The sequence below is a fragment of the Zootoca vivipara genome, chromosome 1 (assembly GCF_965207765.1).
Source record: "Zootoca vivipara chromosome 1, rZooViv2.hap1.1, whole genome shotgun sequence".
Taxonomy (NCBI): Eukaryota; Metazoa; Chordata; class Lepidosauria; order Squamata; family Lacertidae; genus Zootoca; species Zootoca vivipara.
In genome coordinates this window covers 127,287,895-127,300,716 of record NC_142582.1, presented here as the reverse complement: position 1 = coordinate 127,300,716, position 12,822 = coordinate 127,287,895, and the positions used below count along the sequence as shown (strand labels likewise).

The window sequence follows — 12,822 nt, the reverse complement described above, 5'->3', positions numbered from 1 at the left end:
ACCCTCCATATCTTCTCAAAATCATTTCTCCTGAGTATTCCCTGTCTTACCCGAATGGCACATGTTAATTTATCATTAATAGCTAGATCCCATACCTCTTTATACCATTCTTCCATTTTATATTCTGTTTGCCCCTTCCACTTCCTAGCTATACTTCTTCTTCTTCTTTGGCGATCACTCGTAGCTGAGTAAGATTGTCTTCCATAAACACGGTTTTAACAATGAGTCTGTAAGTGACAGTGGAGGCCAATTCTGGACCCACACGTCCTTCCACAGTGGGGACATTGGTTTCCAGGCGGGAGTTGATCACGGTGTGGATTTGCCAAGTGTGCCTTCCTCTTAGCATGTTTCTCCCTTGCGTCCTGAGATCAAGTTTCTTCAAAGCCCATGACACCTTTGGTAAAGGCTGTTCTCCAACTGGAGCGCTCACAGGCCAGTGTTTCCCAGTTGTCGGTGTTTATACTACATTTTTTTAGATTTGCCTTGAGACAGTTTTTAAACCTCTTTTGTTGACCACCAGTATTACGCTTTCCATTTTTAAGTTCGGAATAGAGTAGTTGCTTTGGAAGACGATCATTGGGCATCTGCACAACATGACCAGTCCAACAAAGTTGATGTTGAAGAATCCTTGCTTCAACACTGGTGATCTTTGCTTCATCCAGTACACTGATATTAGTTCACCTGTCTTCCTAACTGATGTGTAAGATAATTCGCGCAGCTCTCAATAAATTTGTGAGCAAGTCCTTCATAGCTGGTGAGCCTTCCACCCCATCGTAAACTGATAATAATGCTACCTCTGGACTTTTGGTCAGCTTTAACCCAGTGATTTCTCCAGTTATCTCCTTAAACACTTTGCTAGAAAAATTGTACATATTTACACTCTTGCCACATGTGAACATAATTCCTGGTTTCCCGGGAACAACAGTTGTTTTAAATTACTTTCTTTTGGCCACCAGTGCTCTGAGAAATCTGTCAAAACCTTTAGTCATTTTAAAACTTTGTTTTTTTTTAGTCTTTTAGTCGTGTCCGACTCTTCGTGACCCCATGGACCATAGCACGCCAGGCACTCCTGTCTTGCACTGCCTCCCGCAGTTTGGTCAAACTCATGTTCGTAGCTTCGAGAACACTGTCCAACCATCTCGTCCTCTGTCGTCCCCTTCTCCTTGTGCCCTCAATCTTTCCCAACATCAGGGTCTTTTCCAGGGAGCCTTCTCTTCTCATGAGGTGGCCAAAATATGGGAGCCTCAGCTTCACGATCTGTCCTTCCAGTGAGCACTCAGGGCTGATTTCCTTCAGAATAGATAGGTTTGATCTTCTTGCAATCCATGGCAGTCCATTTTAAAACTAGGAAGTTAAATTTTTAAAAATTAACACCAGGGTGTACCTTTCATGCGGTTAACGAATATATTTTGCAAAATTACAAAGAACGCACCTTTTTTCATCTTTTTTTAAAAAAACTTAACTTTTCTTGGATTTGCTGAAAAATATGAGAAGCTTCCAGAACCGAGCTCCCTGCGATGTGATTGGTCAATTCGTGGAAGCCACGCCTATTGCTCAGTTGGGTTGCCAGTTGTGTCGCTAGAATGTGCCACAACATCGTCCATGTGACCTCAGCGAGCATTTCAAATATTCTTATTATCTCTATTTTTTACTTATTTACTTAATTTGCGGGGGGAGGCAGACAATTTTGTCCCTTTGCTTTGCTTTCTCTTTCTCCTCTTGAAGAAGTGTGCATGCACACGAAAGCTCATACCAAAATAAAAACTTAGTTGGTCTTTAAGGTGCTACTGAAGGAATTTTTTTATTCCTCTTGAGAAATTATCGTTGTTGTTGGTTTATTTAGTTATTTAATGTACCAAACTTAAATATACAGTGGTAACTCGAAGTCGAACAGAATCCGTTCTGGAAGTCCATTTGACCTCCAAAATGTTTGGGAACCAAGGCACTGCTTCCGATTGGCTGCAGGAAGCTCCTGCAGCCAATTGGAAGCCACGGAAGTCGCAACATTTTTTTATTTTGTTCTGGGTTTGCAGCATTCATGAGCCAAAAGGTTCATCTCACAAGGCGTTCGATTTCTCAGGGGTACGACTGTACCGCCTTTTCCCCAAGCCAGGATTCAAGGTGGCTTCCAACGTCTACAAAACATTGTTCTCAAATGCAAAGTAATAGTGAAAAACTGAGCAATGGTTCTGGTTAGTTGAGATTCTTGCCTTGCAGGGAGTTGGGCTGGATGACCCTTGGGACCCCTTCCGACTCCACATTTCTAGGAAGAGTTAAAATACACCAAAATACATTTAGAACCAGCCTTGACGGCAGCCCAGTAATCAGCACTTTGGTTTTCAAAGACCTGTCTGAACAGGAAGGACTTGGCCTTCATCATCGTTGTTGTTGTTGTTGTTGTTGTTGTTGTTGTTGTTGTTGTTGTTGTTAAGGGAGGGAGTTCCACAATAAGGAGGCAGCCACGGAGAAAGCTCTCTCCCTTGTGTCACAGCTCTTGTAAGAAATGTTCTTGCTTCCCCTTCCCCAGGCATTTCGAAGCTCTGCAAGCTCACAAGACTGAGTGCCAACAACAATCACCTCACCAGCCTGGAGAGGAATATTTTTGATAACTTGTCTCACCTCCATTATCTCTCTCTGGAGAACAACCGGATCACTTCCTTGGCGGGCTTGCAAAAAGCCTATGCGCTCATTGAGCTCTACATAAGCAACAACTACGTTTCCTCCAACCAAGAAATATATCAGCTGAAGGTAAAGGGGGTGGAGTGGGGGGGGGACATTGCCACTTTAAAAGCGTGAATGAAAGTCAATCACCCATCTCCTACTATGCTCCTGAGGAAAAACCCACCCCACCCCACCCTCCCACTATATTATAAGGGTCTGGTGACTTCTGTTTCAGAGTATCTCAAAAAGTGTGCATGCACACAAAAGCTCATACCAATAACAAACTTAGTTGGTCTCTAAGGTGCTACTGGACCATTTTTTATATATATTTCGACTGCGTCAGACCAACACGGCTACCTACCTGGATGAAACTCTTGTGAATGTGTAGCGTCATGCCAAAGAGAAGGGATTGTGAACCACTGAGTCTGTTACCCCCTCGAAAGGAAATACAGCTATTCTTTGCAATTCTTGTTTTTGGTATTTGGTTAAATATACAATATGGCAGTGTTATAAAAATAGAATTCTCTGGATGCCTAGATCCAGGCTTGGGGCAAGTGCTCTTTGGTGAGAGAGCCCCAGTAGAGATTTAAAATCACAAAATATACAGCAAAGTAAAGCGTGGAAATATAAGCTGTTAGACCTATAAGATATCCCCTTCTAAGTTGCTTCCAAAGTTCCCCTTCCCTTAGCATAGAAAGAAATCACACGTCTGGTAGGTTAAAAGTGGTTTACTTGCAGACTCTTCAAAGGTCAGATTCATGTGCTTTTCCATACAGCAGTAAGAAAACACAGGCAGTAAGACTTAGTTTCTAACATGGTGAGAGTTTCTAAATTGTATAGAAATACAAAGATGGCTTGCTTAAGCCATGCGGTCGAAGCTTGGAGCATTCAACTCCTTACTGGTAGGGTTCACACAGTGAAATGGTGGAAAGTGGGAGAACCAGGCAATTGATAACACCAGCCTCCTTTTCCAGGGTCTAAACAATCTGGTCATCCTGGACATGTATGGAAACCTGATCGTTTGGAAGCAGGATAACTACCGCCTCTTTGTAATTTTCCATATCGCATCTCTGAAAGCCTTGGATGGCACTGCAGTGGTGAGCTCCTTTCCTACATAAAGGATATGTATAAAACTTTTATGTCTTATAAGCAAAGAAGGGAGCCAGCCCCAAGCAAAGAATACAGAATCAATGTGGAATATTGTGCTTTATTGAATATTGTGTTTAATACAGTGGACGCTCGGGATGTGAACATGATCCATGCGGGAGGCATGTTTGCAACCCGCAGCGTTTGCAACCCGCGTCTGCGCACGCGTGGGTCGCGATTCGGCGCTTCTGCGCATGCGCAAAGCACAATTTAGTGCTTCAGCGCATGCACGCGCACCGAAACCCAGAGGTAACCCCATTCAGCAGCAGGGAGTCCTCCACACGCACCCATCTCCTTTCCCCCCAAAACAGTACTTCTGTCTTGTCAAGATTCAACCTCAATCTGTTAGCCACCATCCATCCGCCAACTGCCTCCAGACACTCACACAGGACCTTCACTGGTTCCGATTTAAAAGAGAGGTAGAGCTGGGTATCATCCGCCTACTGATGGAACACCCAGCCCAAACCCCCTGATGATCTCCCCCAGCGGCTTCATATAGATATTAAAAAGCATGGGGGAGAGGACAGAGCCCTGAGGCACCCCACAAGTGAGAGCCCAGGGGTCCGAACACTCATCCCCCCACCACCACTTTCTGAACAAGGCCCAGGAGGAAGACGCGGAACACAGATGTGCTGTGTATACTCTGCGAATAACTACTTTCTTCTTATCTCTGTCCTGAATCTCCCAACATCCAGCTTCAATCTTCCAAGTTTCATTTTGGCTCTTGGTTAAATATATATATATATTAATGTCCTCAATACAGGAAGCAGCTGAAACTGAAAACGCTAAAGATTTATTTGGGGGCAAACTTAATGCGGATATGGTTGCGGAAAGACTGGGCCATTCTAACTTCAGCAAAATGCAAGAATTAAATTGGACGGCTTCTATGATCAGGTCAGTAATATTTTTTAACACGAGTGACAAGGACTGTGGGCAGATGGCCAGCTCTGTTTGTAGAAACTGGAGTTCTTGGTGAAGTCCAGAAATAAACAGTAAATTGCAAGAACTCGGGTCAGGAGGAAGATGAATTTCGAGTAAGTCTTCAAAAGGTTTTATTTATGTAATGATGAATTCAAATAGGAATCAATTCCAGTATGATAGTGAGGCAATTCTTCATCGGCAATGTTTGCATACTTGGTACACTCTGACCATTAAAACATTGCTGATGAAGAATTGTCGAAACAGGGCCTTGTCCTGGGATTTTTTCCACGGGAATTTATTTTTATTTGCCTCACTATCATACTGGAATTGATTCCTATTTGAATTCATCATTACATAAATAAAACCTTTTGAAGACTTACTGCAAATTCATCTTCCTCCTGGCCTGAGTTCTTGCAATTTACTGTTTATTTCCAGCTCTGTTTGTCAGCAGAGTTCCTAAAACCACACATCGGCGCTCCCTGAATCCCTTTTAAAAGTACAGCTCCCGTCATGCCTGGCTAGGGATGGGAAACTCCCTAGAGAAGCCAAACTCCTTGCTGTCCTTCCACTGGTATGTGAATAAGACCTTCAGGATTTTGGGAACTGGCTGCTTTTCATGAAAGGGCTGGTGTCTTTATTTGTGTGTGTATGAAACATGCAGTGGTTGGGACTGGTATAAGCTGGACTTGCATGCAGGGGCGGAGCGAGGTGGATGCAATCCGCCCCGGGTGTCACTTATGAGGGGGGTGACAAAATGCGTGGCACTCAACGCCTGTGAGAGACGCTGTGGCTTTGGCACACGCAGGCTTCCTGCTGCCAAAGCGGTCCGCCCGCCGGCTCCCCCTCAGCTGTAGAATGGCAGATAGTCTGCTCGTCACAAGGCACGCAATCTCCACAAAAAAAGCTCTCCCCCCCCAATATGAAATAAAGACAAACCATTTTTGCAGGCAAAAAATTTGAAAATAATTCAATGTGAGGGAGGGTGGCAATAAATTTTCTGCACCGGGTACCACCTGACCTTGCTACACCACTGCTTCCATGCATGGAGAGGGAGTGTAGCTCAGTGGCAGAGCACAGCCTTTGCACACACAAGGTCCTAGGTTCCATCCCCACCATCTCCAGGTAAATAGATAATGAGTAGAAGACATGGGAAGCCTCTGTCTGAGACTCTGGAGAGCGGCAGCTGCTGCTACTGCCAGTCAGAGAAGACAATATGGAGCTAGATGGACCAATTGGTCTGACCTGGAGTAAGAAGGCTTCCTATGTTCCTAGACCAATGTTGTTGTTTTTCCCCTCTCTCTCTTTAATTTTTATTTATACTTTTCAGGTTTATACATTTCCTTAATTTTACAATCATTTTAACATTTCAAAACTTGACTTCCTTCCCCCTCTTTCTGCAGTTCCTTAAAGCTATTATCGTTTTTTATATCTTCTGCATATCCAAATTCATTTAATTTGCTCACTTGTTTGTCTACTTTAAATATCTACTCTTGTTAAAACTGCTAATGTTTTTATCTGTTTGCAGTTTATCTGTAAATATTCAACAAACCATTTCCATTCTTTTATTAAAAAGTTTGTTATCTTGATTTCTTGTTCTTCCTGTAAGTTTCACCATTTCTGCATATTCCATAAGTTTTTGTATCCATTTTTCCTTTGTTGGGACTTCTGCTTATTTCCATTTTGGGGCGAGTAACATTCTTGCTGCTGTAGTAGCACACATAAATAAATTTCTACACGATTTAAGTAGTTCTGTCCCTGTAATTCCCAAAATGTTTTCCACTTGCTTTGAAAAGGGAAAGAAAAACCCTGTCGGTGATTCCTTAGAGCATGCCTCAGGGCGGGAAACAGCATCAAGTTTTATTTACCTTCCGCCCTCTCTAAATGTCTTCTTTCTTTCCTTCCTTTGTCTGACGCAGAATGGTGGATCTTGCGCCAGCAGACCAATTTAAGAACATCACCAGCGTGAATTTGCAGAACAACAACCTCACCTCCTTCAGTGGTCTGATCTATCTCCCTAACATCAAGGTGAGTCATCCATGCTTCCTATTCTTCCCCTCTTGTTCACAGGGAATAGAGTGCAGATATAGATGGCCCTGGTGTGGGTGTGCGAGGGCTATTTCAGACTTACCGAATATTCCGGCACATAAGACGACCCCCAACTTTTCCAGTTAAAATATAGAGTTTGGGATACAGTGGTACCTCTACTTACGCATTTAATGCGTTCCGAACGCACATTCGTAAGTCGGAAAAAAATTGTAAGTCGAATCCCATAGGAATGCATTGGGAGAAAAAAAATTGTAAGTCGAAGCAACCCTATCTAAAAATTCGTAAGTAGAAAAAATCCTTTCTAAACCGCATCCAAGATGGCGGACGGAGCTCCGTTCGTAAGTAGAAACATTCGTAAGTAGAGTTATTCGTAAGTAGAGGTACCACTGTATACTCGCCATATAAGAAATACAACCCAGCGTATGAGACGACCCCCGACTTTTGAGAAGATTTTCCTGGGTTAAAAAGTAGTCTTAGACGCAGGAATATACAGTACTTTTTTTAAAAAAATTACCATTTACTACAACTATGCCCCAGTTTTCAGTCCTCCGTCTCAGTCTTCTTTCTCTCCTCCTCCTGAGATTACAGTGGAACCTCGGTTTATGAACACCTTGGTTTATGAATTTTCAGTTTATGAACGCCGCGGACCCATCTGGAACGGATTAATTCATTTTCCATTACTTTCAATGTGAAAGTTTGCTTCAGTTTATGAACGCTTCAGTTTATGAACAGACTTCCGGAACCAATTACACCCATGCTTCAGTTTATGAACGCTTCAGTTTAAGTACTCCGCGGACCCATCTGGAATGGATTAATCCACTTTCCATTACTTTCAATGTGAAAGTTTGCTTCAGTTTATGAACGCTTCAGTTTATGAACAGACTTCCGGAACCAATTACACCCATGCTTCAGTTTATGAACGCTTCAGTTTAAGTACTCCGCGGACCCATCTGGAATGGATTAATCCACTTTCCATTACTTTCAATGGGAAAGTTTGCTTCAGTTTATGAACGCTTCAGTTTATGAACAGACTTCCGGAACCAATTACACCCATGCTTCAGTTTATGAACGCTTCAGTTTAAGTACTCTCTCTCCTCCTCCTGAGATTACAGTGGAACCTCGGTTTATGAACACCTTGGTTTATGAATTTTCAGTTTATGAACGCCGCGGACCCATCTGGAACGGATTAATTCATTTTCCATTACTTTCAATGTGAAAGTTTGCTTCAGTTTATGAACGCTTCAGTTTATGAACAGACTTCCGGAACCAATTACACCCATGCTTCAGTTTATGAACGCTTCAGTTTAAGTACTCCGCGGACCCATCTGGAATGGATTAATCCACTTTCCATTACTTTCAATGTGAAAGTTTGCTTCAGTTTATGAACGCTTCAGTTTATGAACAGACTTCCGGAACCAATTACACCCATGCTTCAGTTTATGAACGCTTCAGTTTAAGTACTCCGCGGACCCATCTGGAATGGATTAATCCACTTTCCATTACTTTCAATGGGAAAGTTTGCTTCAGTTTATGAACGCTTCAGTTTATGAACAGACTTCCGGAACCAATTACACCCATGCTTCAGTTTATGAACGCTTCAGTTTAAGTACTCCGCGGACCCATCTGGAATGGATTAATCCACTTTCCATTACTTTCAATGGGAAAGTTCGCTTCAGTTTATGAACGCTTCAGTTTATGAACAGACTTCCGGAACCAATTGTGTTCATAAACCGAGGTACCACTGTATTATGAGAGTGAATGCTATGAAGCTCATACATTGCTTTGCAATATCAAGTATAGTAGCAGCCAGTGGTAGTAGCCTCAGAAGTTCTAGAGAAGGGATGAGGGACCTGCAGCCCTGCAAATGTTCTTGGATTCCCAAGTCCCATCAGCTCCAGCCAGCCTGGACCAGTGGCCAGTGATGGTGGGAGTTGAAATCAGAGGGCCACAGGTTTCCCATCCCTGCTCAAAAGGCTGCTGTTAGGAGCGAGGCAGCAGTAAATCACACTGTGCAAGTTAACTCTTTATTAGCCAAAACGTGATCGGCAGACCTAATGAAGCAGTTGCTGAGACTGAAGGGCCCTGCCTCCTCACAGCTGCCTAAGTCCCCTCTTCAGAGATGCGGGTGGCACTGTGGTCTAAACCACCGAGCCTCTTGAGCTTGCTGGTCGTAAGGTCAGCAGTTCGAATCTGCGCAACGGAGTGAGCTTCCGTTGCTCTGTCCCAGTTCCTGCCAACCGAGCAGTTCAAAAGCATACCAGTGCGAATAGATAAAGAGGTACCATTGCAGCGGGAAGGTAAACTGTGTTTATGTGCGCTCTGGTTTCCATCACAGTGTTCCCTTGCACCAGAAGTGGTTTAGTCCTGCTGGCCACATGACCCAGAAAGCTTTTCCGTGTGCTCTGGCTTCTGTCACAGTGTTAGTCATGCTGTCTGTGGACGAACACCAGCTCCCTTGGCCTGAAAGCGGAGATGAGGGCCACACACTATAGTCAAATTCAACTGGACTTAACTGTCCAGGAGTCCTTTACCTTTACCAAGTCTCCTCCACTCCATGATTTTCCCCAAGCAATTGGAGACTGTGCCTGCATGTCCCTTCTCCACCCTTTTCCTGCCTCTTCTGGTTCTGGGAGACCTTCTCCCTCTGCCCCCTCATCATTGTCCCACCACCACTCCCCAGGTTCTGAGTCTTCTTCCGTTGGGGGTTCCCCAGCTGGTCACTCTCACCACGACATCCTAGGGACTAAGCAGGTCAGAACTGTAGATCTGTCTTTATTCCCTCTTTGCGCTACTTGACCCATCCTACATCATACAATCATAGAAAATTATAGAGTTCAAAGAGATCCCAAGGGTCATCTGCTCCAACCCATTGCAGAGGGTCAATTCTGGGTCCTTTTTACATGGCCAAACTGAATTCACCTGATATCCTCTTTTTTATGCAGGTCCTCTGCCTCAACTACAATCACATCGAGTCGATCGTTCCCAGGCAGAAGGTTTCAAATCACTTAACCAACAGGCAGCTGCTGTACCAGAAAGTGACATCCAGCGGCTACGGACAGTCTTCTAAAGGCAATAAGTATGTCGTAGATAAGTCCAGCAGGAGCTGCTGAAGACGGCTGGGTGTTCTGAGTCCGATCTAGAAGCATCGTTGCTTTGTGAAACCCAGATGGATGATGCTTCCCCTTCAGGAGGCTGGTCTCTGGAGGGAGAACCAGTTCTACGCATTTGCAGTGGAGGCTGCCTGCTACCCAAGTCAGACGCCATGGGTCCTCCTAGTCATGGGTCCTCCATTTGGAGCCTTTTCTGGGTCACATTCTGATGGGGGTGCAGAGGAGGGGAACTGGTGTGTGAACGACCCAGACTGGTAAATGAAGGCCTTGAGATACAGTGGTACCTCGGTTTATGAACACAATTGGTTCCGGAAGTCTGTTCATAAACTGAAGCGTTCATAAACTGAAGCGAACTTTCCCATTGAAAGTAATGGAAAGTGAATTAATCCGTTCCAGACGGTCCGCGGAGTAAGCGTTCATAAACTGAAGCAAACTTTCCCATTGAAAGTAATGGAAAGTGGATTAATCCATTCCAGATGGGTCCGCGGAGTACTTAAACTGAAGCGTTCATAAACTGAAGCATGGGTGTAATTGGTTCCGGAAGTCTGTTCATAAACTGAAGCGTTCATAAACTGAAGCAAACTTTCCCATTGAAAGTAATGGAAAATGAATTAATCCGTTCCAGATGGGTCCACGGCGTTCATAAACTGAAAATTCATAAACCGAGGTGTTCATAAACCGAGGTTCCACTGTACTGTGGACAAGTTCCTGGCAGAGGCATAGAGAGAAAACAAATGGTATCTCTCCCTTGCATCTCGGCCTTTTGTTCCAGACATGTGAGCCCCTTATATCTGCTTAATCTATGAAAATCAGACTGCTTTGTCCAGCCTTCTCTTTGGTCAGTTGGGTCCAGGTGTACGGTGAGGCTTTTGTGCTTTTCTCAGAAACATCTGGCAAAAGATATGTGTGGGTTTTGCAGGTCTGATATCTCCGAAAGACCTTAATCAGGCTTATCAGTCGGGATATTAAGTCCTTTAATTAATTAAAGGCTGCTTAATTCCACTGTCTGATTCGTATCAGTACGACCTTTCCTTCTTAAGGCAATTAAGTCCTCCTTTTCAGCCTGCTTTCAGTAATCATCTCAGGCCTCTTCTGTGTATGAGTATTCTCATAGCAATGGCCACCAGAAGTGTTTGCTCTTTGTGCTTCACAGCTCAGACAGTCCGCCCGTGAGGGGGGATGAGGCGGCCGCCTCGGGTGGCACCTCTTAAGGGGCATGATTTGCCCTCCCTCCATGCAGACTGAAGGTGTAAATGGGTGAATAAACCATATTTCTTAAAGCTATGACAGATTGATGCTTTTGAATTCTGGTGCTGGAGGAGACTCTTGAGAGTCCCATGGACTGCAAGAAGATCAAACCTATCCATTCTTAAGGAAATCAGCCCTGAGTGCTCCCTGGAAGGACAGATCGTGAAGCTCCAATACTTTGGCCACCTCATGAGAAGAGAAGAATCCTTGGGAAAGACCCTGATGTTGGGAAAGATTGAGGGCACTAGGAGAAGGGGACGACAGAGGATGAGATGGTTGGACAGTGTTCTCGAAGCTACGAACATGAGTTTGACCAAACTGCGGGAGGCAGTGCAAGACAGGAGTGCCTGGCGTGCTCTGGTCCATGGGGTCACGAAGAGTCGGACACGACTAAACAACAACAACATGACAGTCCCTGCTACATCTTCAGTTCTCCAAAGGAACAAAAACCCTGGGACCTCATAGTCTCTTGCCACCACTTGGCAGAGAGCGGGGGTGGCACCCAACTTTTGTAACAATATACCTAAAAATGCGATGTAGGAATATGACCAGTGGGTTTGCAAACAAATGTGTGCGTTTTCCAGGTATGCCTGTCAAGGGGCCAGGAATGGCTGTAGCTTCCTGTCACCCAGGAACAACCCCCTGGGTGCGCTGCTGTGTAATGTCTCAAATGCCCCCCCCTAACTTAACCTGGCATGCCAGACCTGTAAAGAGGAAGCGTGCCGAAACCTCAGAAGAAACCTCCATTTGGCCGAGCCCTGACTTTTCCTATGCAGAGCGGCAGAAGTGTTGCGTTCAGATGCCTTGCCCTGGCAGCAAAGGGCTGTTGCCAAGGGGTCGTCATAAAACTTTTACTAAATAGAAGCAAACAGCGGTTTCCAGCTGTTCCACTTTTCCTCCTGCCAGGCATTTGGCTGGGGGAAGAGTGGATTTCCATGTTAATGCCCGAAGTCCATGGTGGGGGTTCCAGCAGCGCTGTTTTTAACAGCAGCGGGGTGTCCTCGCCCACCCCTGCTTCAAAGCTCTAGCAAAACTCTGCAGTGGTGGTGGTGGTGGTGGGAGCTGTATGTAAATTTCTTTCTTGGCAGTTGGCGGCTGAGCTCTGTCCCCTGACATGGTCCCTGTGTTGTTTCAGGGACACGGGAGGCAATGAAAGCTTGGCTCCGATAATGGAGAGCTTAGAAGTCCTCCATCTGGGCTACAATGGGATTGCCAGTTTGGCCTCGCTGCAGATTAGCAGGCTAAAAAACCTGAAGTTCCTGTTCTTACAGGGTAAGTAACAACAGTAGTATAAACAGCCATTATCACGTATTCATATAATACCTTTTGGGGGGTGGGAGCACTGGCGTATGGAGGGGAGTGGGGGGGGGAGCGCACCGCACTGGGTACCATTTGGGGAAAGGGTGCTGAAATATACTCGGAGTCAAGAGTGAATTTCATGCTCTTTATTCAGCTCATAGTCATCAAGGAGGAGAAGAGAAGACGAATGGCTCTTTTCCCAAAACCATCTGCTTATATACATTATTTACACAATGGGCCTTGCGTGATTGGCTACTTCAGGGCTACACCTGTGGGCCAATTATATTGTGGATTGACTTTTGCCTGCAGCCTGATTGGCTGCTCCTACAGGCCAATCAGGTAGCAGATTCACTTCTGCCAGCCGCCTGATTGGCTGCTCCAGCAGGCCAAT

The 12,822-nt window shown here is 44.9% G+C and overlaps 1 protein-coding gene across 1 annotated transcript in view; it reads left to right on the top strand.

Annotated features, from left to right (window-relative positions):
* The window catches only part of LRRC9 (leucine rich repeat containing 9), a 77,366-nt gene that overhangs the window by 49,488 nt on the left and 15,056 nt on the right, over window positions 1-12,822 (top strand). Inside the window, exons 22-27 of the mRNA XM_060271210.2 lie at window positions 2,528-2,748; window positions 3,636-3,758; window positions 4,571-4,701; window positions 6,645-6,753; window positions 9,717-9,850; window positions 12,268-12,404. Coding sequence (XP_060127193.2) covers window positions 2,528-2,748; window positions 3,636-3,758; window positions 4,571-4,701; window positions 6,645-6,753; window positions 9,717-9,850; window positions 12,268-12,404 — 855 coding nt within the window. The remainder of the gene's footprint in view (window positions 1-2,527; window positions 2,749-3,635; window positions 3,759-4,570; window positions 4,702-6,644; window positions 6,754-9,716; window positions 9,851-12,267; window positions 12,405-12,822) is intronic.